The sequence below is a fragment of the Stigmatopora argus genome, chromosome 16 (assembly GCF_051989625.1).
Source record: "Stigmatopora argus isolate UIUO_Sarg chromosome 16, RoL_Sarg_1.0, whole genome shotgun sequence".
Taxonomy (NCBI): domain Eukaryota; kingdom Metazoa; phylum Chordata; class Actinopteri; order Syngnathiformes; family Syngnathidae; genus Stigmatopora; species Stigmatopora argus.
In genome coordinates, this window is record NC_135402.1 from 3,879,811 (window position 1) to 3,902,512 (window position 22,702).

At 45.3% G+C, this 22,702-nt stretch overlaps 1 protein-coding gene across 10 annotated transcripts in view; it reads right to left on the minus strand.

Annotated features, from left to right (window-relative positions):
• Positions 1-986: 986 nt before the first annotated feature.
• Positions 987-22,702, minus strand: part of LOC144090813 (microtubule-associated serine/threonine-protein kinase 3-like) — a 34,853-nt gene continuing 13,137 nt past the window's right edge. Inside the window, exons 1-26 of one of the 10 annotated variants that reach the window (XM_077622643.1) lie at positions 22,202-22,366; positions 20,419-20,499; positions 14,133-14,221; positions 12,868-12,937; positions 12,723-12,801; positions 12,446-12,603; positions 11,640-11,715; positions 11,357-11,566; positions 10,783-10,884; positions 10,575-10,707; positions 9,459-9,520; positions 9,284-9,375; positions 8,999-9,207; positions 8,714-8,852; positions 8,503-8,635; positions 8,222-8,387; positions 7,960-8,061; positions 7,777-7,899; positions 7,522-7,631; positions 6,970-7,240; positions 6,438-6,638; positions 6,066-6,277; positions 5,871-5,993; positions 5,387-5,523; positions 5,125-5,309; positions 987-4,503 (exon numbers count right to left, since the gene is read on the minus strand). In XM_077622643.1, coding sequence (XP_077478769.1) covers positions 2,315-4,503; positions 5,125-5,309; positions 5,387-5,523; positions 5,871-5,993; positions 6,066-6,277; positions 6,438-6,638; positions 6,970-7,240; positions 7,522-7,631; positions 7,777-7,899; positions 7,960-8,061; positions 8,222-8,387; positions 8,503-8,635; positions 8,714-8,852; positions 8,999-9,207; positions 9,284-9,375; positions 9,459-9,520; positions 10,575-10,707; positions 10,783-10,884; positions 11,357-11,566; positions 11,640-11,715; positions 12,446-12,603; positions 12,723-12,801; positions 12,868-12,937; positions 14,133-14,221; positions 20,419-20,499; positions 22,202-22,248 — 5,499 coding nt within the window. In that variant the 5' untranslated portion in view covers positions 22,249-22,366 and the 3' untranslated portion in view covers positions 987-2,314. Of the gene's footprint in view, positions 4,507-5,124; positions 5,310-5,386; positions 5,524-5,870; positions 5,994-6,065; positions 6,278-6,437; positions 6,639-6,969; positions 7,241-7,521; positions 7,632-7,776; positions 7,900-7,959; positions 8,062-8,221; positions 8,388-8,502; positions 8,636-8,713; positions 8,853-8,998; positions 9,208-9,283; positions 9,376-9,458; positions 9,521-10,574; positions 10,708-10,782; positions 10,885-11,356; positions 11,567-11,639; positions 11,739-12,445; positions 12,604-12,722; positions 12,802-12,867; positions 12,938-14,132; positions 14,222-18,028; positions 18,282-20,418; positions 20,500-22,201; positions 22,367-22,702 lie in introns of those variants that run through there. The other 9 variants (XM_077622638.1, XM_077622635.1, XM_077622640.1 and 6 more) reach the window with 9 other exon arrangements.

A 22,702-nucleotide genomic window follows, 5' to 3' on the forward strand; every position in this document is an offset into this window, starting at 1 on the left:
TGCGTTGCTGTACTAGAACACAGTGTGACTTGGGGTCGAGCCAGCGCTGGCGCTCGCTAATCTCGTGTTGCAAAACTCACAGCCGCTGGATGAGCTTCCATCTTGGGTGGGGGGGAGGGGCTCGGAATGTATTGGCTCACAGGTTAGAGTACATTTCACTTTATCATCGTGCACCACTAAGCCTTAAGGGAGAAAAAGTATCACCATTCGGGGCCTTTCGTATTGCAACAGCGATAGCCAGGTCATATATATTATTATATATTATAATATGTCTAATTATTTGGCTGCACAAATTTGAAATTATTATAAAACTATCCAGAGTAGCCGTATGGTATCTTATGGGTGATCAAATGCCAAGATATATAATTACATACATTAATAGTCTTTTTGGAATCACAAGGCCGCTGTTTATGAAGTTATAATTATAGGGAATAAATTGTGTTGATATTCTGCGTGTATTTCTAATTTACAGTCGGTAGAGGGAGTCAAATGGCTAGTTCATAATTTTGGATTAAGAATATATACAGTATACACTTCATAATTCTATCAATGTAGAAAGTTAACGGCACCTTGTCGCCGTCTGCTGGCTAAAAAGTGCATTGCAAGAACAGGTCTATTAAGATAACTGATTGAGATGTAAAATGTTCATGTTTTATATGTTGGCAAAAAAAACAAAAATAGCCAACTGCTATAATGTTTAAAATGGAAAATATCATTTGTGGAGGCAAATTTTGATTATAACGGCTAAGCAAATTCATAATCAGATCACATTTGGTAAAGTGAATGAAAACAAATGTTTTTTTTTTGTGATTCCACAAAAAAAAAATCATGTATGAAAATAGTTGAGTCTTACTTGTAAGGTTGAACGTCCCATTAAATGTGGATCATATTTCTAAGATAACGATTTAACATCGTCATCTGGTGGTCACCAGTCAAGCTTCTGTTGAGAAAAAATAAAATTTAAAAAAACAAGGCCAAGGCCAGCATGTCATCAGATTCACATTTATTCTTCTTATGAGGCGACATTTTACGTATATAAATATCTGTTTTTAATATACAACATCTATGACATCCATAGAGCTTTTTTCTCTTGTCGAGCAAATTACAAAAACTCAAAAAAAAAAAACAACTTTTTTTATTGCACATCTTCTAAAAAGACAAAAAAAGCAAGTGGGACGCGAACGCGATAGTTTTGCACAGTGGGGACGACAACGGCACAGTCGATGGAGACGGACGGACGGACGGGCGGACCACCGGACCACCGCGTGAACGTGACAACCGCTGGCACAAATATTTTGGCAAATGAGTACTATACAAAAATATACAGTGGTGAAGGCGAGTAAACAAATGTGCTTTCGACTGGACGCCCTTTTTGGGACTGGCGTCGTCATTTCATTTTTTTTTGTTTTTCGTCGCTACGCCGAAGCGGTGAATATTTAAGGTGCATTTTTTTTCTTCCTATGATAAAAAGCCAAATATCTCAAAGCTGGAGTTTATTTTCAGTTTTAAAAGGCCTCAAAATGCGCACGTAGCGTGAAGCTAACTTTCCTAACGTCGGGCGATCGGACGACTCCTTTGACGACCAATTGAAATGTGTTGACCGCTAGTAGACGTTTAACACTGTCATTCTTCCCCTGGCCAAGGCGCACCCTCCCACCGATGAGTTGATTGCTAATGAACAATGTAACCCCTCCCACTTTGAATGGATCGGATGTCTACGGCAAGCCAATCCAGTAAAAAATTGTGCTCCCGTCTCCTCATTTCGTTTATCGCCAGTAGGCGTCCAATCCATTGGGTCGCTGCCATCCCTCCCGCTTTGAACGGATCTGACGCCGACTGGAAACGGGAACATACCTCTGACATTCTTGAATCCAATGGGGGCACCGCTTGAATTCTCCTAAGGGGTGTTGGAGCTGATAAACACTGAGAACAAATACACTATTAAAGTTCTTTTAAGCGACCATCAAACTTTGCTACAAGGGCGTGGAGACCCTTCGGATGTGAGATCTTGATGATTGGAGGTCGCGTGATGTCTTCCGATATCCAATCAGAGGCCTACCAGGAGCTTAACAATGCCACAGTTATGTTTTTTTTTTGCGCGCAATGCTACGTTTCCCCGACGAGCTAGCATTCCGCTATGGAATGTAGCGCCCGCGGATGCTTCTACTGCATGAAAAGGACAAAGTGCACGGCTAGCGGTGCAATCTTTTTATGGCACCTCATCGGCGAGGCTTCTTCCGATTGGCCGAGCTCTCGCGTTACAGTTTGTCCTCCGTGACAAGACGGCGTGGGCCAAAACGTCACTTTTCGCGAGTCACAGGCGCCGTCGACCGTCGGCCGGGGTCTTCGTCCGAGCGGCGGGGCGAGTCTCGTTCGGCGACTCTCGGCGGCCGGGTTTCTTCTTGGTCCCCTTGTCGGGGGGCGCGGCTTTGTCGGGGGTGTTGGAGGAGTCGCCCGCGCTCGTCTTGGTCGGGTGGCCGCTTTTTGGCTTGGGATCGGGGTGCTCCTTAACGGGCTGCTTTTTGGGCGAAGGGTTTTTATGCTTGGACGGGACCAGGAACGGCCTGGGGCCGGTCTTGAGAGGTTTGGATTTGGAGTCTGTGACTTCAAGGACCGGCACGGGTGCTACTGGAGATTTGAGTTCCGGTGGTGGCCGCGTCGATGCCTCGGCCGAGGGGACCGCGGGGTCTCCGCGTTTGGTGGCTACGTGGGCGGCGGCGAGCGCTTCGTGGGGAGGGGCTAAAGTGTTTTCAACGTGACCTGCACTTTCGAGCTTCTCAGGAGTGCCGAGTTCTGCAAGTCCTTGCACGTTTTCTAAAGTTTCTTTAGTCTTGGGATGGTCCGATTCCAGATGGTCGACAGAGTTTAACACTGAAGTCGTTTGGAAACCGGCCAGTTCTGGTTTTGGATGGCGGAGCGGCTCGGAGAAGGAGCCGGTTTCCACCGGTTCAGGCGAAACCCGGCGAGCTGGAGCGATACCCACTTTTCCCAGACCCAACTTCAGAAAGGCATCAGAAATGTTGCCGTCCACTTGGGGCAGCTCCGCTTCTTCGTCCTGGTCTTCGTTGCTGACCTCCCGGATGGAGGGCGTCTTCCCGTAAGCGAAGTGGGAGCCGTGACGGGACGCGCTCACCTTCACGCAGCTTCGGCCCTCTTGCTTCGAGCCCTCGCCGTCGTGTCTGCTCTTGGTTTTCTCCACGAACGAGTGCTCCTTGGCCAACGCGTTTGGGGAGGCGCCCGTGTCGGGACTCGGGGGCCGCGCCAGGGGGCTTTTGGGTTTGTCCAGAGATTTCAGCTGTCGCTCCGCAGCGGTCTGGAGCCAAAAAGGGGGGCCGGCCAACTTGCCCTCTGCCAATTTGGACAAGCAGCTGTCCGTTTTGGACACCCGGGGCCCCGACAGCAGGCCGATGTCCAGGGTGCCTTCCAGCGGTTTGAGGGGGGAGACGTGGCGGACCTCCAGTTTGTAGTCCGAGGACGTCTTGCGCAGAGGACACTCGCCCGAGGAAATGAGCTGCAGCTTCTCCACGGCGCTCTCCCCGCGACCAGAGAACATCTTTGTGGCGGCGGGGCACTCGCCGGCCTTCAGGTGCTCGTGAGCCGCCGCCACATCCAGTTGGAGGCTTTTGGAACGGGTGGCGCCAAAATGAAAATTTTCGTGCTTGGCCGGGGAGAGTCGGCAGACAAAGTCTTCTCGCTCTTCGAAGGAGAGCCGCTTCCGGGCGAAGTCCACGAGCTCCTGCCTGTCCGGTCGACAGAGCGAGCGCTCTCCGTCGCAGGCGGCCGCGTCGCCGACGGCGTCCGGCACGCGACCCAGTTTTTTGTACAGGACGTCTTTGAGAGCCACGCCCGCCTTCTCCGATTTGCTTTGCGTCCGGGATGGAAAGTCGGCGCCACCCGAAGGATCGGCTTCCCGCTCGGCGGCGGTCTTGTCCAGCTCCTCCGGCGATTCCTGGCGTTCGCGGCGGCCCGCCGGCCTCTTCAGGCAGCCCTGTTCGACGGGGCGGACGCGCGGGACGTCCCCCGCCGGAGCGCCGCCGCCGGTGTCCCCGTCCTCCCGATCCCGCACCTCCTCCCGCGTCACTTCCAGGCTCTGCTTCCGAGCGCACGGGTGCTTCTTGTCGGCGACGTAGGAGGGCGACAGCGTCTCTTCGGACTGCACCCGTTTGAGGAGCGGCGAGCGCGGCGGCTCGGCGCTCTTGGGACGCACCATGTGACGGATAATGGTGGGGGGCGAGTGGATCTTGGCGGGGAAGGCCTGCGCGCTCTTGGAGACGGACACCGAGTGTCCGCCCAGGAGGGGCGAGGGGGAGCGCTGAGGGGATGGCGTGCGGGCCAGGGGAGACAGCGGGATGCTGCCGGCGGACTTGCGCCGCCCTTGACGGAGCCGCTGGCACGGCAGCTTGGGGCCCAGGCCGTGCAGGGTGCTGGGTCGGATCTGGGTGGAGCCCGCGGGGGAATTGGGCGCGCTGGAGCTGGGCGAGCTGCTTTGCGAAGAGTTGCCACCTGCTGGGCACAAAGAGAAAAGCGAGTGAGCGGACTGAAAATTATTTTTTAATTTTAATTTAAAAAAGATGGTTTCAGCATGATCATTCGTCTTTGTGGGCACTTTTTCATCTTCTTCCAGGACTGAGGTTTGTCACAGAGTGGTTTCATGAGTGTGCATAACATAATTTTAAATTGTGTGTTTACTTAGCTTCCCCTCGCAATTCCATTGGAAAATGTCTTTTCTTAATTATCTTAATGGCTTAAAAATAACTCATCTTTTTTTCAATCTTCCAGGACTGAGGTTTGTCACAAAGTGGTTTCATGAGTGTGCATAACATAATTTGAAGTCGTACGTTTACTTAGCTTCCCCTCGCAATTCCATTGGAAAATGTCTTTTCTTAATTATTTTAATGGCTTAAAAATAACTCTTCTTTTTTTTCTCAATTGTTTGTAAATACATATTTCATACTAAATCGATATACTTTTGTCATTCTTGAACGTTTAGGGGGTAGTAGTCGAGATGGTGGAATGAATAATGCTAATTCAATGTAAAATATGCTTCTACTGAAGAAGCCACTTCTGGAACAAATGCATTTTGTAAGTAAAGGTACCCATGTACTTATGACAGGTAAATTCTACCTGAGAGGGTGAAGTCAGGGGGCGGGTGGAAGGGGGCGGTGGGCGAGCGAGGCGAAAGGCTGTGCGTGGGCGAGCCGGGAAGACTCTCCCCAGATGACAGTGAATGGCTTAGTGATGTGAAGCTTCGACTGGTGTGTAGCAGGGGAGAGGGCTGCATGGCGAATCGACGGAAAAGGGAACGGCGCCTAAGGGAGGGAGGGGGGAAAAAAGTCATTTAGAGGTCAAAAGTGGATAATTTGAAATTCTTGCTTTTGATCAGCACCTCTCTGGAGTCTTCTCCTTTTTGGCCTTTTTGGCGCAGCGCACCATTTTGCTCTTATAGCTGTTCTTTCTGGCTGGGCCTCTTTTAATGGATGTGTTCTCAAAGGGGGTGGTGGTGATGGAGACCTTACTGCCGCTCTGAGGGCGAGTGAGAGTTTGAGGGTCAGAAGATAAAACACATTTTTTGGCCATTCAAGAACAAAAAAAAAATCAAAGCAAACACCTGGCGTCATTCCTCAGATATGACTTGAAATGATTTTTTTTTAAATGATACAATATGGACACTTTACATTACCATGTACCGTATTTTCACGACTATAAGGCGCACTTAAGTCTTACATTTTCTCCAAAATAGACAGGGCGCCTTATAATCCAGTGTGCTTTATATATGGAAAAACAATGTGTCATTCATTGAGGGTGCGCCTTATAATGCAGTGCGCCTTATAGTCGTGAAAATACGGTAATCCACTTTTCTGTGCGCTCACCTTGACCAACAGCTCCACCACCTCAGTGTGGACCAGCCCGTGGACCGCCTCGCCGTTGACGTGCGTGATGAGGTCGCCGGCTTTGAGTCCGGCCTTCTGCGCGGGGCCGCCGTCCTCCACGTTCTGAAAAGCGGCAGAGGCGTCAGCCACGGCGTGGCCCCGACGCCGCCGTCATCGAGGAGGTGCCGCCCTTACCCAGACCATGTGGTAGACGGTGTAGACGTCGCCGTCGCAGGCGTAGACGCGGATGGCCCGCAAGGTGAAGCCGAACTTCTTGCCGCTGCCGTGGACGACCACCGGCTGCCGCGCCGAGTCTCGGCCGGGGGAGGAGTCCCGGGAGGAGGAGGGGTCCGACGACAGCGAGTAAGGGGACAACGGGCTTGCCAGTGGGGACAGGGCCAACATGTCTGAAATGAAAAACCCACCACTATTATTGGGATAATAATTAAATAATAATATATTGATTAATCAAGTCACAATGGGGTGGATTTGCATGACGACATGCAAAGCTACCATTATATAATATTCTATTCCCTTGTATGTGGGTGCTTTTTGCGTTCTCCTGACCTGAGGGGATCATGAGGGAGAGGGATCCAGTGGAAACGGACTTGATGGGTTTAATGGGCGCTCGTGGCTTATCGTCTCCACCGCCGCAGCTGCTTCTGGGTCTTGGATTGGCCGCCAGCGCCGCCGCCCCTCGCTCGACATTCGGGCTCTGAACGTCCTCGCCGCGAGAAGTCAGCTGGTCCAAATGCTCAGAGAAACTTCCTGATGGGATACAAAAAAATCCCAAATTCATGATATTCAGACTGCAATTGCCCTTTCAAAGAATGCATCATTTATACAACAAACGACCAATAACTCATAGCTAGGTGCAATTTACAGTGTTCAACCATCTTATCAAGCAGGTTTTTGGGATGTGGGGGGAGAAACCGGAGTACCCGGTGAAAACCCACGCAAGCCCAGGGAGAACATGCAAACTCCACACAGTGATCCCACCTGAGATCTAACCCTCGACCCTAGAACCATGAGGTTGAATCGCTAACCACTGGGCCACCTCAATCAGTAAATTGGAATTATTTTAACTTGATAAGCGTACCAGAGAGCGTGGCCCCGCTGCGGGTGCTCCCGGGTGTGGTGGCGTCATTCTCGTCCCTGGGCAGCTCCCCCACGGAGAAGGAGGTCCTGTTGGGGTCTGCCGTACCCAACGACTCGTCGACTTCTTCGCTCTCCGAGGCCGAGATGGCGAACTTGGGGAGCGAGGACGCCGCCGGTGAGTCGAGCGTGGACGGGCTTTGGCTTTTCTTGTCCTCCGCCATGTCTTCTTTTTCCTCAGGGTGTCCGCGAGAAAGATCCAGACTGCTGTATACCTGTCGCCGGCAAAAAACAAGAAGGCTCATTTAAATCTGATCGGCATCTTGGCAACAATTTGAAATGAAAATAATCTTGTTTTAGATTCTGGCTGCTGTTTGGAAGCTATCAAATGACCAACCGAGACACGTGGTGGTCTAACATTTGACTTTTGTGACAGTTCTGCCACCATTCAATCATCGGCTGGCAGCGAGTGAGTTGACCAAATGTTGGGTGGGAACGTTCCCTCCTATCTAGCATATATGGTTTTAGCCAGATCCAAAATGGTGGCAAGCGTCACCTTGGAGAAGCGGTGAGAACAGGAGGAGAACTGACGCAGCTCTACGTTGAAGTCCTCGTCGTTGGTCTCGTCCTCTTCCGTCTCCAGGTGGTGGTAGCGCTCTGAGCGAGCTGTTACATGAGTGTATATGATTATACGATCGGTATAGTATCGGCCGGATGAACAATGGGTCTATTTTTAATTAAAAGATCAGGAAATGAAACCGGCCATTGGTTCCTTTTCATCTGATTTTAAACACTTGGCCAATGGACTTACTGTCAAAGTAGCTGGTGTCGTCTTCCGACTCCAACTGGGGGATGAACTCGGCCTTCTGTCGGAGGAGGCCGTTCCAGTCCAGGTGGTGAAAGAAGGAATGCTGCTTCACCTCGGCGGCGCCGCCTGGAAAGGCAAAGCTTTTCTAGTGCTTCCCTACGACTCGTAGGTCAGAAAGCGCAGTACCTGCGCCCATCCGCTCTAGAGGATTCTGTCTGAGCAGAACGGCGATGAGTTCCTGGGCGTCAGTTGGGGGGGCTTCTTCTCCGTCCGGCCAATTGATCTCATCTGGGCGTAGCATATATGGATTTTTTTTAAATACTGAATACGCCAGAATTCAGACATTTGTCACATAGTTGTGCAATCTTTCCTCAATTGTTGACTATCAAAATAGTTGTTGCTTCATTTGATAGTCGTATTTTTGTGAAGGTGTTTGCATTCCACTCACCACTGATGACCTGCCCAAAGAGTTCTTCGGGCGTGTCCCCGAAGAAGGGCACGCAGCCCACCAGGAACTCATAGAGGATGATTCCCATGGCCCACCAGTCCACCGGCTTGCCGTAGCCTTGCCTGAGGATGACTTCGGGGGCGATGTACTCCGGCGTTCCGCACACCTGCGTGAAGACACAACCAAAGTTAGCGTCACCAAACATTTCATGTCTTTTTATGAGGGGTGGGCTCATTTTAAGATCCCCCCCATGCAGCACCGGAGCCATGATGATGGCTCACCTGCTTGTCGGAGAACTCGCGGGCGTCTTTCTCGATGTGGCCTTCGTACAAGTTGGTGGTCATGTTCATCAAGCCCACTTTAGACAAACCGAAGTCCGTGAGCTTGATGTGTCCCATGGAGGTCACCAGCAAACTACAAAATGGGTCGTGAACGATACCAGGCATGAGCAGGAAAAATACAGAGAGCGAGTTTTACGGAAGGTCATCTCACTTGTCCGGTTTGAGGTCCCGGTGCACAATGCCGTAGTTGTGTAGGTACTCCAGCGCCAGCACCGTCTCAGCAAAGTACATCCGGGCCATGTCCACGGGAAGAGGGCCCATGTTTTTCAATAGGGTGGCACAATCTCCTCCTAGGGAAAAACAAATAAACAAAAAAAACATTATTGTTATCGTGGTTTTGCGTTTTCTGCATTCCATTTTTTTTAAACTTTACTACTTATACTTAGGTGCAACAACATTTTTTTCCCAATTTTGAATTGAAATGAGTGCTGCCCACCTTCCACATATTCCATCACCATGCAAAGGTGGCGCCTGGTCTCGAAGGAACAATACATGGAGACCACAAAGGGGTTTTCTGCAAAGGTGAGGATGTCCCTCTCCACAAAGGCTTGCTGGATCTGGTTCCTCAGCATTAGGTTCTGCTTGTTGATCTTCTTCATAGCAAAGCGCTGCTTGCTCTCCTTGTGCCGCACCAAGTACACGGCCCTGCACCATCACAAAAATAAAAAAAATAAAATATATATATATACCGGGGCTACTGTGCGAGGACTTTAGGTCTCACCCGTAGGCGCCGTTGCTAATGAGTTTGGTCAGCTCAAAGTCCAACTCGCACGGCTTGCGTCGGGATTTCAAGGCGCCGCTCAGGCTCTGGGACTTAGAAAAATGAAGAAAGAAATCACATGAACAAAAAGTTCGTTTTTTTTAAATGACAAAATCAATACAAAGCTAAAGCTTACGGAGTCGTCAGTTTCTGGAGTTTGTGCAATTCCGCTGTCGGTGCTGCTTAACTGGGCCATCTCTGCGCGCACACATACAGAAATAGCAAAAACAAAGCATAAAGTTAGAAAAATTCTTGAAGTTTATTACTAAACACTGTCGCCAAAAGGGTTAAAGTGAAGTTTTATACAAATTGGAGCTCAAGACAAAATGGAAACGGGCAAGATTGCTGACAGCGTTGATCTGGAGTGAAACTAAATGAGGTGGAAATGAGACTCATCTAAAAGTCATTAGTAGCCACCTTGCATCGTAATAAAGCACGCGCGCATTACGCCGGGGAATGCGCAACACGCATGTGCAATGCCGTTTAACATCTGTCCGTGGACACGCGTGTGCAGAGGGGCATTTCTTCCTAATGATTCCCAACGAATGTTGACATCGGGGGACGCAGATGGACATGGGAGAGGCAATCTGTCCACCGGCGATTTGCTTTTACGACTCAACGGAGGCATGGCGCAACGTTCATTCCGCCAGGGAATCCTCAAGTGCAATTTCTGCAAACGTCAACCTGCATTTGTCAATGTTGCGTGAACGCCGTTCACCAGTTTACTTTGTTTTTGAAACCAATGTGAGAATGATTCCCAAGAGTCAGTTTTCCAGTGGAAATGAGTCGGAGGACATTTTGGTGTCAAAACTCTTAAACAGAACGCAGCTCTCTGGTTTTCTGCTATGTAATTCAACATTAAACCTTGATTAGCAATACTTCTTGGTTAAAATTCTTCTTACTTGATTTGAACATTGAATTACGTACTCAAGGCGATATTAAATACGACTGTAGATATTGCCAAAACAATATGAAACTTTCATTTTTCCATATCTGTTGTCATTATCTCCTAATTAGACCCGTTTCTTAAAAAAATGTTTGAACAGTTAAATCCAATTTTGGGACAAGCAAAAAATAATAATGTTTGGAGGTACTCTACAATTTTGTTATTTTATAAGATTTTCAAGCATTGTTTTCTAAGTTCAATTAGATGTGGTCAATTTACAAGTAGAAGTGTGGTGTGGATTATTTATGAATAGAAGCTAAGTGATTGATTCATCTCAATCAGGGGCCCGTCAACTTTTTTCCCCACCTTCCAATGGATCTCTGGTGAGTCCCAATTGGCTGATGATGTAACGGGGGATGTCCGTCTTGATGCCCTGGCCCTCCTTGGCGTGTCCCTCGGCGGCCTCCAGGAGATGGTAGAACTCCTCGGGGTCAAACTCCTGCGCCACACGCAAAATAGCCGCCTTGAGCGCAGGCAGGCAGGCGCGCAAAGGGCCGCTTTCCCGGAGACGTACCAGGCATTCCAGCAGGCGGGCGGGGCGGGCGATGACTATGAGAATCTTCTTAGCAAGCTCACGGATAAAGTTGACCTCCTCACTCTCGGAACGCTCGGTGGACTGCGTCCAAACAGACACAACAGCTATTAGCAATTACTAATGCAAAATACTGACTATTTTGGCAATTCAATGACCGATCTTTTCAAATGTAAATCATCTTTTTCATAACATTACAGAAATCTGGCAATATTTACACTCTATGAATTAGAGTTTTTTTTAACAAATTCTTTTAAATCAAATTTTTAAAATAGGTTGGAGGTCATATTTAGTGCATGTTTGCTTATTTTTGCTAATCAAAATAATTATAATAGTGATGAAAAAAAACAACCTTTTTCATTATAATATAATATTTACTACTACATAAATATCTTTCCTAAAAATATTCAAAAGTCAAAAAGGTAGTGTATTGATTTTGTTCTTTTTTTCAAATAGAACATTTCAAAAATTAAGCATTTGCCAAGAGTATTTGGGTAATTCAGTGCTCATCATATAAAAATAATGATTGTATTTGTGGATAAAATTTGTGGCGCACCTCCTGCACGAGCCTCTCCAACTTGTCGGTGAGCTCGCAGAAGTAGCTGGACGTGACCAGGCCCAGCCGACTCTTCTCCAAGCAATCGCGGGCCAGCTCGATGATCTGGTGGCGGGCGAAGCCCAGCACGCCGTCGGCTAACGGCAGGACGCTCTCCGGGGAGTTGCCGCGGACGATCTCCTCGATCTTCTCCTCCATCTGAGCGGTGGCCTGAGGACGAGAAAAGCCAAAGTCAGAACGGACCGGACCAAAAGCGGCGCCCGAGACGGACGTCGGGGCTCACCTTGGGGAAGCGCTCCTTGTAAACGTGATTCATCATGATAATCTCGTGGTCGTAACAGGACGGAGACCTCCCAGGGCTGAGGGGAACAAACATCACCCTCTATTCCATGCATTGCATTTCACATGTTGTGAGGATAGAGTTGCTTTATTAGTCACAATAATTACAAGTCATTAGACATTATTTGTTTGAGTAGAATTAAATTGGGGAAATACAGTCTTCCCTCGATTATAGCAACTTCACGTTTTTGTTGCTATTAATTCTATTTAAAAAAAAAAAGGTCATGAAAATGTGAAAAAAATAAAGAACAACCAAAAATGTAGTTGTAATAGGGGTGACCTTAATTTGCAATTTTTTGATTGTGTCTAGTCTACATTAACTGTGATATTCAAGGATTACTGAATTTAAAAAAAATGTATATGTATACTACTTTTATTTAAATTGGTTAATTAACAAAGTTAAGGATAAAAATTAGAAAAGAATTCAAATAAACTACTAAAATAATCACATATATTCATAATAAATCATTCTATCACACAAGATGATTATAATTAAATCCCAGAAATAAAATAGACTTATTTTTTGTATATTTCATTCAAAAATACTACTAAATATGCACAACATTTTCAATCACTTACTCATTATGAAGATGTATCGCCAAATATTTGATAATGATATTGACCAACATTTCAAAAAAGTGACTTATCTTCTTCAGAAGGAATAAAACCCGTCATCAAATAAAGTAAAATGTCATGATATGTACTTGCATAAAGTCTAATACTTATTTGACCTTGACACGGACAACTGACCTGAGGCTACGCGAGCGCGGCCGCATGGCCGTGGCCCGGCGACACTCGTCGGCGGCGGAGATGCTCTCCGTGCAGAAGTGCTTGGAGAGGAAATGCAGCTCGTCCGGCGTGGGCTGGAAGGGCAGCTGGTGCAGCTTTTCCTGTGATGAACAGGACGACTGGAAGTGAAACAAATATACATTCGAGGTGAAAAGAAAAGAAAACGCCGGCGCCTCGGTCCGTCCGTCCGTCCGTCCGAGCCACGGCGCCGAAAGCCAACCATTGGCAAGGTGCTCACAGAGACGCTGGAGCTGGGCGTGTTGCTTCCATATCCGGAGGAGGGAAGGGACGCCAGCGACCAGCGGCGGCCGTCACTCCTGAACGGGGGGAAAATGAGTCAGGCCGATCTGACCGGCCACCGATGCCACGCGGGGGTGCCGTACCTTCGGGCGAAGGAGAAATGAGCCGAGGCGCTCGGGGAGAAGTTCCTCGGGCTGTCCTGTGGGCTCGTTCCTGCGGGAACATGCCCACGTCACCATTTCATTTGCTTTTGTGCCGCCAATGGCAGGCAAAGAGTTCAAAACAAAAAAATGCAAGACAGCTGATTGGAAAATGCCACCACATGTAAACAACAATGGCTGTTTCCATTAAAAAAACAATAACAGAAGAGCTCAAGAATGGAAAGCTTTACCTGAGCGACCGTGTGATGTCATCCCAAAGAAGGTTTTGCGTTTGGGGATCCGAGCGCATCTTTTTCCCATCTGGGCATAGACTAAACAACGAGTCGCTGCCCGAATAGCAGGAAATAAAACGCCCTTTGGTGAATGAATGTACCCTCCCTCGGCCACCGGCGCTTCCTCTCAGGGGGCTGCGCGTTTCCTCGGACTGCACAATTGCTTTGTGGACCCCAAGCGTCTTTCAACTTTTTTTTTTAGGGTCGCTTACGCAAAAAAATGGGAAAATGGCAGGCCAACTCGGAATAGCTTTCGCTTTTATTTGTCAAACACGACGATGAACGCGTTACGTATCGTACAGGAATATTACATATTATGCATTAACTTGCGGTAACACAACACACAATCCCTTCTGTGTAATAACTTCGGGGTGAGGTAATATGAAAAGACGTTTGGGCGGTGATCTGCCTCCTACTGGCTGACTGAAGGTAAGTGAAAGACAGTGAGAGGTAAGTGATCCGCTCGGGGGGGGGTGATGCGATGTATCCATAACGGCAGAATGCCAAATTACGAGTCTGAAATTATCACTTATTTGGGTCTTTTGCCGAGAAAACGCACCTTATGGAGAAGCACTACCAATTTCCTCATACACAGTTTCTGGGTGTGATGACAATTAGGCTTTTGTTGTTGATGATGACGACAGGGCCTGTGTCCCATTATGAACGCACGTGTACATTAGGTACATATACGTGCCAAAAACATGCGTGGTAGGAGTTCAATTTGGACACTTGTCATTTTAGGACATTTGCTATAATGTTGGGAACATTTCTTTTAATTTGGGGACAATTTTTGGGCTGCTACCTCTTTGTTGGTCACTTTTTGATTTTTTTTGGCCATTTCCAGGTGTTGGTTTTGGGGCATTTTAAGGTTCTTTGTTATAATTGTGCATTGGTTAGGGGGTAACGGTCTTCACATCTGTGCATATATTTGATTCAGTTCCAATCTATTGATTGAGTGAAAGCAAATGGTGATACCTGTGAAAGACGAGAGGGGCGAATGGGGTCGAGGTAAACCGGTGGTCTGGCTGCTTCCGATCAGACTTTTCCTGTTACTCGTCCTGCAGCTGCAAAAAATAATAAAAAATAGTAATAAGAATAAATCCCAAACTATGATGCAGTGCTGCTATGTGAGCAACAATAACAATTTTATTCATATAGTATAATGTTCAAATGGAAATGTGCATTGGAATCAAACTGTGATGCTAAATATTCAATTTTTTTTCCAAGGAAAAAGCAGAGGTTTGCTAAATATTTCTTTTGGATGACCATATTTTCCCCAATATAAGAGCCAACGAAAAGACTCCTTATAAATGGATCAATATTGGTCAATCCTTTTTTCCATGATTTTTGGGTTTGGCGTTATTCTCGTTCGTTGCAGCGCTCCAGATCGATGTATCGTGACAACGTCGCCCAAACAATCCGACTGGTCGCCGATGCGCTTTGGTCCCGCTTATCCCGATTAGCGATGCCGAGTCAAGAAAAGTCCCGGTTTGGCTTCCGTGACACGCGTCCTTTGCTCGCGGCGCGCTCGTTCACGGTGACGGAGTGAAAAGCATCTGCTACACAGGTGCGGGCATCAAAGCGGATCAGGTTTAACGCCGTCTATTTTTACGCGCCGCTTGCGGATTAGGCCAGCGGATGCCATGCCGCTGCCCGATCGGTCCTCGCCGAGTTTCCCGTGGCCGTCAACGGCGGGGAAGGGGTTAAACGCAGTCACTTTTTTCAGTCATTTCAATGTTAAGTATTCATGGCGTTGTCTTTTTAATTTGGAAAATTTAACATGGAACAGTATTTTGTTTTTTAATTATTTAAAATGTTTATTATTTCGATTTAAAAAAAAAAAAAGGAAAAGTAAAGTTAGTTTGTATTTTTTAACGTTAAAAAATATGGTTGATATTTTACTATTATAGTTTTATTAAAGTAGATATTTTTATTAAAAAAGATGGGAGTGCAATATTTGAGTATTTAATTTTTTTTAATTGTTAGGAAATTTAAAAATTAAAAAAGTTTATTTTAACCATTGTTTTTTATTTTTAATGCAAAAATATTTTAAATATGAAGTCAGAAGTACTTTTTATCTTTTTTTTTTTTAAATTTCCAATTACCTGCAAAATTAAGAAAAAACTAAATATGATCTTTGATATACATATTCCAATTTAAAGTGAAAAACTAAAGATTCAATTCAAAAATATTAAAACAAAAGCAGAAAACATGCAAACAATGGCCACCCACAAATGTCTTTTTGCCCATACTTACTACAAAGTGGTCTCAATCTGTCAAAAGTAGCCTTTGAATTTATTTTACATATCAAACCAGGCAAAAATAGACGCAGATGAATGAAAAAAACTTGGCTTTGTGCGTCTTGGGTTGTCAGGTGAGCCCACTCCCATCAATGAAAATACCACAAAATCAAACACTTGCTGCCGCTATTAATAGAAATAAAACTAAAAAAATCCCACCGAATTTCAGTAAAACAGCAGATGTTAACATCAAACAATACAAATTCTCAAAGCGTTCTTTTAAAAGTTTGCTTTTTCCTCCTAAAAAAAAATACAGTTCTTTGAATAGTATGACTATTTTCCTGCATAAGCACAAAAAAATAAAATTTGATATTTCATTTTTCAGTGGCTGGACCCTCATTGGCTGCCATTAAAAAAATAGATGTTCATTCCATTTTGTACTATTTTTAGATCACTATTTTTGAGTCATGTTTTTTTAAGTAACGCAACATTTTTTAGTACAATTTTTGGCTAATTTGCCCAAATGGCATTTTTTTAGGCAGCGCTCGCCTATGATTGGACGTCTAACACCATCAGTGAAAGCCAAAAAAAAAAGTAAAGTAAAAATGCCTAAAAAAAATCCTACAAAGTTAGCAAAAACATCTCTAAACAAATACATAGCATTTCCCAGTTTCTCTACAATTTGAGTGTATTTTAGACCTTATATGGTCATGTGATTCGTTATTGTACAGGAAAATAATAACAGTATCTAAAAGATGACCATGTGTAGGAAGAAAAACACTTTTTTTAAAGATAATTCAAGCAGTTACTTGTGATTTGAGTATTTTATGGCAGAATATTTTTTGACATGACGTCATGGGAAATTTCTGGCCGACTGCTTTGACATGAGTTATTTTATTCTGAAGTAACGCTACTCGTATCCGAGTGAAATATACAGCAACTTTACTGGCGTTTGTTTCTTTTTTTTTGACGCACCCAAAAGTATTCGCCACCTGGGACTGAACTTGAGACGGGAGCGTGCCGCGACGCGCTTTCTGGACTCGGGAGTGTTTACAGCCGGTTGTCATGTGTCGAGTTACCGTGCCTTGCTCGGAGGTTTGTTTTTTTTTGGGTGGAGGGGCGGAACCAACTTTTCGCAGACATACGTAAATGTCATTCATAAGGAGGGAAAGAAACATTTTCAAGTAGGGCTGTTTTGTCATTAATAATTCGACTTTTCGGAGTAAAAAAAAGGATCATTCCTGTTGTGTGTATTAAATTAGACTTTAAAAACATGTTTTTAAAAATATTTGAGTTCGAAAGTCACCATCTATCTAAATAAATTTAATGTATATTTTTTTCTGATTAATTGCATTGTCATACTATTGACAAATTAATATCACGGAAACTTTGAGAATTCAATTTTTCTGAATTTTTAACCCATTATAGGACAGTCATTTACCTTGTTGGCTAACATTGATGCTACCAACCTTGAGTTCAAATTGTAATTGTTTCCTCTTTTAATAGCCTTATTTTTTTTCTTAAGTAAAATTGAACTTGGTCCAAAGTCTTTCCCAGTTTAACTTGAAATGTAAGGAGAGGTTAACCATTATGTAATAAAACAGCCATAAAGCGAATATACACATTTTTAGAAGAAACCTGAGTCTTAAATCTGGCCTCCTTTCATGGCTCAAGCGTGCTGAAATCCAGAAAATTGAAAAGGAACAAAATGTCTAAAGCGCCAACGTCTTCAAATGAACGTGACGAAGCCAGGCCACGCGTTTGCAGGCATTTTTTCTTTTAAAAAGGAGCTCCATTTTTGATTTCATTTTTCATTTTTAATCCTCATCATGACCTACTTGGAAAAACAGCTTAGCATTAAATGGTGGCGGAATAGTTGCAGTCCATGCTATATTCCGCCACGCACACGTTTTGCAGCTGTCTTGGACAAACTGACTTGGGAGTTGCAAACATGAAATGACTTTTTAACTCTTTCAAAGCTGACGGCATGGTTGCAAGTCGAATGTATTTAAACGGGGAGGGGCAATCTGGTGAACTGCAAATACCCCAGCATTAGTAGGAAGTGAGCGAAAGGCTACAGGAAGTGAGAATAAAGCATCAGAAATGTTATCTCCTAGTTTAGTAATGCAGAATAAATGCTGTATTTATTTCCAGATATGTTGCGCGAAAATATTTTGCTGGTCTCTGAGGAAGAATTTTATGACCGATTGAACGCAACGCTGCAAAAAATGAACTCTTTAAAAAAAAAATCATTGAATGGTAGAATATTGCACATTGATGCCCTTTGTATGATGAGACGATCATTATCGGGAGCCTTTTATCGCAAATTGTATCGTAAATTTCCCACCCCTATTGGGCACATTGTGTGGACGCCAGATTTCTAGGGGTCAAAAATGATGAAAGTACTAAAAATAGTCATTGGGCCTTTAAAGAATGAACTAAAAGTTGAGGGAGAAAAGCTTTCAAAACAGCTAAAAAGTCACAAAAGGGACAAAAGTGGATGCTCCGGTCATTCCGATTCCCCAAATAGTTTTTCCCGACTCCAACAAACCGTCTGTAAATCAGTCGAGAAAGCACGTCGCGGCACGCCTATTGTGAAAGCGACCCGCACGCGCCCGCGTTTGGTACTACCTCTGGGAGCGTCGCAGACGAGCTCTTCCCAACAAATGCGGCGAGTAAAAGTTGGCCAGCGGCGTCCACTGGCAATCCCACACGCCGCCCGCGTCGGGAGCGCCGGACTGGAAGCCACGGCATGGGCCTTCCGCGTCGGGCCGCGGCATGAGGACGCGGCGTCCTCCCGCGGATAAGAGCGCGTAATCCCGGGAGGACGATCCAGGTCGGGTTGCGGCGACGTGCGAGAGCAGCTGACTCTTTGTTTGCACGTAACGGCTACCTAGCAGCGATTACGCGCTAGGAGGAGGGGTGGCGCCGAGGGGGAGGGGCCGCCGCATCATCCCTCGGTCGGCTCGCCGCCAACAAATCTGACGGCTCGGAGTCGTGCGGGAATTCCGACGGTTGCGCTCGAAAGGGCAGGGGATGGGCGCGAAGGGGTGGGACGATTAGACGGCGATTGCTCGCCAATTTTGACCGTGGTGGATTCGCCGAATTTAAACAAAAAGGTCATAGTGTAGGAAGGATAACACAGTCGCACTCCGGCGAGCATTGTGTCAAGTTGACGATGAATTTGACAGCAGGTGGATGCCGTTGGGCGGGGCCTCACGGGCATCGAACCCACGGCCAGCGAGCCTGATGGCGTCAATTTGTCGGCAAAAGTCAAATGATGTCAATTGAGTTCATGCTTAGACAATACTGTGCTATGTATTGTTTTTATGTGTTGCTTTTTTTCATTTTTAGTTTGTTCATTTAATCTACCGTATTTACCGGATTATAAATTTGATTTTTTTCATCGTTTGGCTGTGACTAATACTAAAGTGGGAATTATTTGATTTTTTTTTCTCTTTGATCAGCAACAGACTATTATGTTATTTTTTTTAGGCTATAGTTCAAAAACTGAAAACTGGTAAAGTAACATTTTACTATTTAGCCTGTTGTCCTCCATTTTACTATTATCACTTTAAAGTAAATTATTTTAATAAAATAAAATTTTAAAAATCCCCAATGCAATTTATACCCTAGTGTGACTTATGGTCAGAAAAATACGATTAATACAATAACATTTGTACAAATGTGCATTCATAAATAGAAAATTAAAGAAGAATATAATTTACAGTTAACCTTTTTTTTTTTAATGACAAATTAAAAAAATAAGAATATTTAGTGCCCCTTGACCTTTTACTAATGAAAATGTCAAGTAAAATTATAAAAAGATACGAGAATGTTTGCATTGAAAAGGCCAAGTTTGTTCCTTCATAAAGATTTGGACAATTACGAGGTCATTCGAGCCTGTAAACCATTCGTCGACAATCAAATACGATTCAATTGGTAATCCATTACTTGTCGATGAATGGCGTAAACGACGGCCCGCCGATCGACGGCGAGGTGGCCCGAAGAAAAGCCGAGTTTGACACCCGTGATTTAGAGCAAAGTCCCAGCTGCGCATAAATAAAAAGGCGCTGGCGCTGCAATGAAAAGTAAAGAAGCGCGCGCTCAGCTTCCGTTTGACCCCGCCGCGGCGCAGAGGGCGACGGGCTCGTTGGCGTCCGCGTCTTATCGCCGGCCAATAAGTGTCGAGCGTTTGTCTGTCGGCTTGACAGAGTTACTGGCGCGTGCGTCCCCCTCCCGGCCTCGGATCTAATTGTATCCGCGCTCTCCTTCCGTGTTCCATTTTAGACGTAACGCTTCCCACGGGTAAAAGGGAAGATGGCGGCGCCCCGAGCGAGCGATAGCGGGCACAAGTAAGTGACTTTTTTCACGTTTTATGCAAGATACACATTTGAATTTCATTAATAGACATCAAGATAAATTTTGTTTAGCTTTATCTGTTTATCTTTTCTCTATTTTGAAAGAAATGACCATATCGGAACCATTGTCTTGCGTAATGGCCTTTTTCATCACATTGCTAAGCTAATTTATGCGCATATAAGCCGTACCCTCGATTCAGTCTTCATTTTTTTAAGAGACAAATACGGTGTAGATGCGAGAAAATACAGTATTTGCAAAAAAATATGCACATACAGTATATTTGATATATAAACGTACATGACTGAAACAAACTGCAAGGGGATAAAAAATGAGTGACAGCAAAAGAGTCCCAAATCACAACCAGAGTAGCTCAATTAATCACAAATAAAGTATGTAAACAATCTGTATGCAACCTTTTTGTGCTCCCTAACTGAATCTAATTTGTGATTTTTTTTGTGCTTTGTTGAAATTACGCTTTCATTAAAATGGTCGTAAATCTATATTGCCTGGATCGATCTGTATAGTATTTTCCAAGTGGATATACGGAAGCAAGAATCTAGCGTGCCAGGTGACATCGTTGCTACCCCGAATAGAAAATGTGTAAGTCTAGCACAGCGTGGCTATTTTGGATCCCATGCGTCGTGGCGTCACTCGCTTACCTCCAGAAGTGGAAGGCATGCAGCGGGCTGCAAGGGCTGCACGGACTAGTGGGAGTGGGGCTCAAGCTTCGCGGCGTCAGGCTGCAAGTTAAACGGAGCAAGGTGAAGTCAAATAGAGATCTTTTAGCATTATCACACTGGCTCTGGGCCCAGGCGTTTGTCTCGCTTCTGAGGGGGCAAACATTTGTTTGACGTAGGAACAAAAAAAAAAATAGATGTCACACGGTGTCGCTGCAGTGTCGAGGTCACACTGACGGGAGCAGATTTTACCGCAGTGGATTTAGGAGGTCATTAGCATCAGATTATGCTTGCAGAAAAAAATCCCCCGTCAATTCAAATCTCGGTCGGAGTATTTTATGATTAGGGTGACCAAATGCGATAAAAAGCGAAAATCTTGAAAACAATAATGTAAATAAGAATATTAAGATAATGTTTCTTAGTGATGGATGGTGCAAAATTAACAGTTTGACGTCATAGCTGAGTTGAACTAAATTGGTCTCTAGACACAAACCCTATAGAGCATGTATTTTTAACTCCAAACTAACACTTGAGTGAAAACTTTTAAGTGGAGGGAGTCTTTGGCTTATGACAGTAATGATATTAGACTATGAAAACATTTTAACCGCTTTTATCCTTTTTTATGTAAAAAAAACCAACTGAATAATTATTTTTTAATTTTTAAAACAGGAAGATTAGAGTAAATCTGAATTTATTTTTACATGACATATTTTAAATTCAATTAAACAAGACTAAATGATTTTTAAATTGTATCTATATTGGTAAATTAAATTCCTTTTTTTTTAAATTTAAAATACACCCCATTTTCGGTCATATCTCGCTATGTTAATGTTACTGAAAGATGTATAATCAAATGGCCCATTTTGGGTTATGTAGGTCAAAGGTTAGGGTTGCGGCCTACATGAAAACCCACATGAAAATTTGATATGAGATCAGCTTTTTGTAAATGATCAAAAACAGCCTTTTACCGCAAAATGACACTTTTTGGGGGGGGGGGAAGTATATATGCAAAATGTGCTTGAGAAAATTGGTTGCTAGAGCGGCCATTATGATATTACAATTACAAGCGTGCCACCCACCACTGCGATACATTCAAGGTCACGTGAACAATTTTTTAAGAGTTAATAAGCGTAAGCCTGAACCATCATTGGTTTCTGTAATTTCTGAAGAAAAAGGTAATCGTCATTTTGTAAGAAACCTCATTTCAGGTTGCACTTGGCTTTGACAACAACCACCGATGGATGGCCCCCGAAATAAAACCATCACCGAATACGGTCCGATTTGGGTCATGGGAGGCCAAGGAAAGACCACCTGTGGTACGAGTACCTGTGCAGTGGTATCAATGGCGTATCACGAGAAAACAATGCGCTACTGTGTGTCGCAGCTTGAGTTGAACTAGTTGAGCGTGCATGTGTGCCGTAATCCTATTAATGCGGCACAGGAAATAACCTTGACGGCGTGTCTGCCAAAACCAGCACACGCGTGTCTACATGTCATACAAGTACGCAAAGATCTGCATCCCACAAATATGGCCCGATCCTCCTCTTGTTCTTTCCCCATGGCGGATTAGGGAAAAGCAAAACAACAGAAGCGGGACAAAACGCCTGGGCTGCCCACAAAAAGACGGAATTAGTCGCTGACGGCGGAAAACGTTTACATTGCGGCACGGGCATCGCACGCACGTGCACCGAGCGAGCGCACGCACGCACGCCAGATAAGAGACTTCCTGCCGCGGATGCTATTGCTAACGAGGTAGCATACTCACTCTAGCGTCAGACCAGGAATTCTCAGCCGTTCCCGTTGGGCTTTCATGGCTGCCACTTTGCTCTATTGTGATCATCATAAGCCAGCGTTTCCTGCCTGCCTCCCTGCCTGCCTGCGACGCACACCCGCCGTCAGCCAGCCTGTCTCCCCTCCCTCCCCCCTGGCTGCTCTCCCCCCCTCTCGCACTGACAAAGAGCAGTCAAAACAGTGCGGGGAGACGCCGATGACGTGCCTCGAAAATTAGGGGTGGGGGGTTAAAAAGGATGTGGGAAAAAGAGCTAAAAGTGGGGGGGCGCATCTTGTTTTGGCCCTTCCACCTTGAATGTGTCAAAACGAGACCCTCGCCTGCCTGTGAGGGGACAAAGGCTCCTCCTCCAGATCCTTCATAATCAACCCACACCTCCCTCTTTTGACAGAAGCCCCCCCACCCGCACCCACAGCAAGTGACACCACCACCTGGTGATCAGCTGCAGTGCAGCTAAATTTGGGGGAATATTTTTAG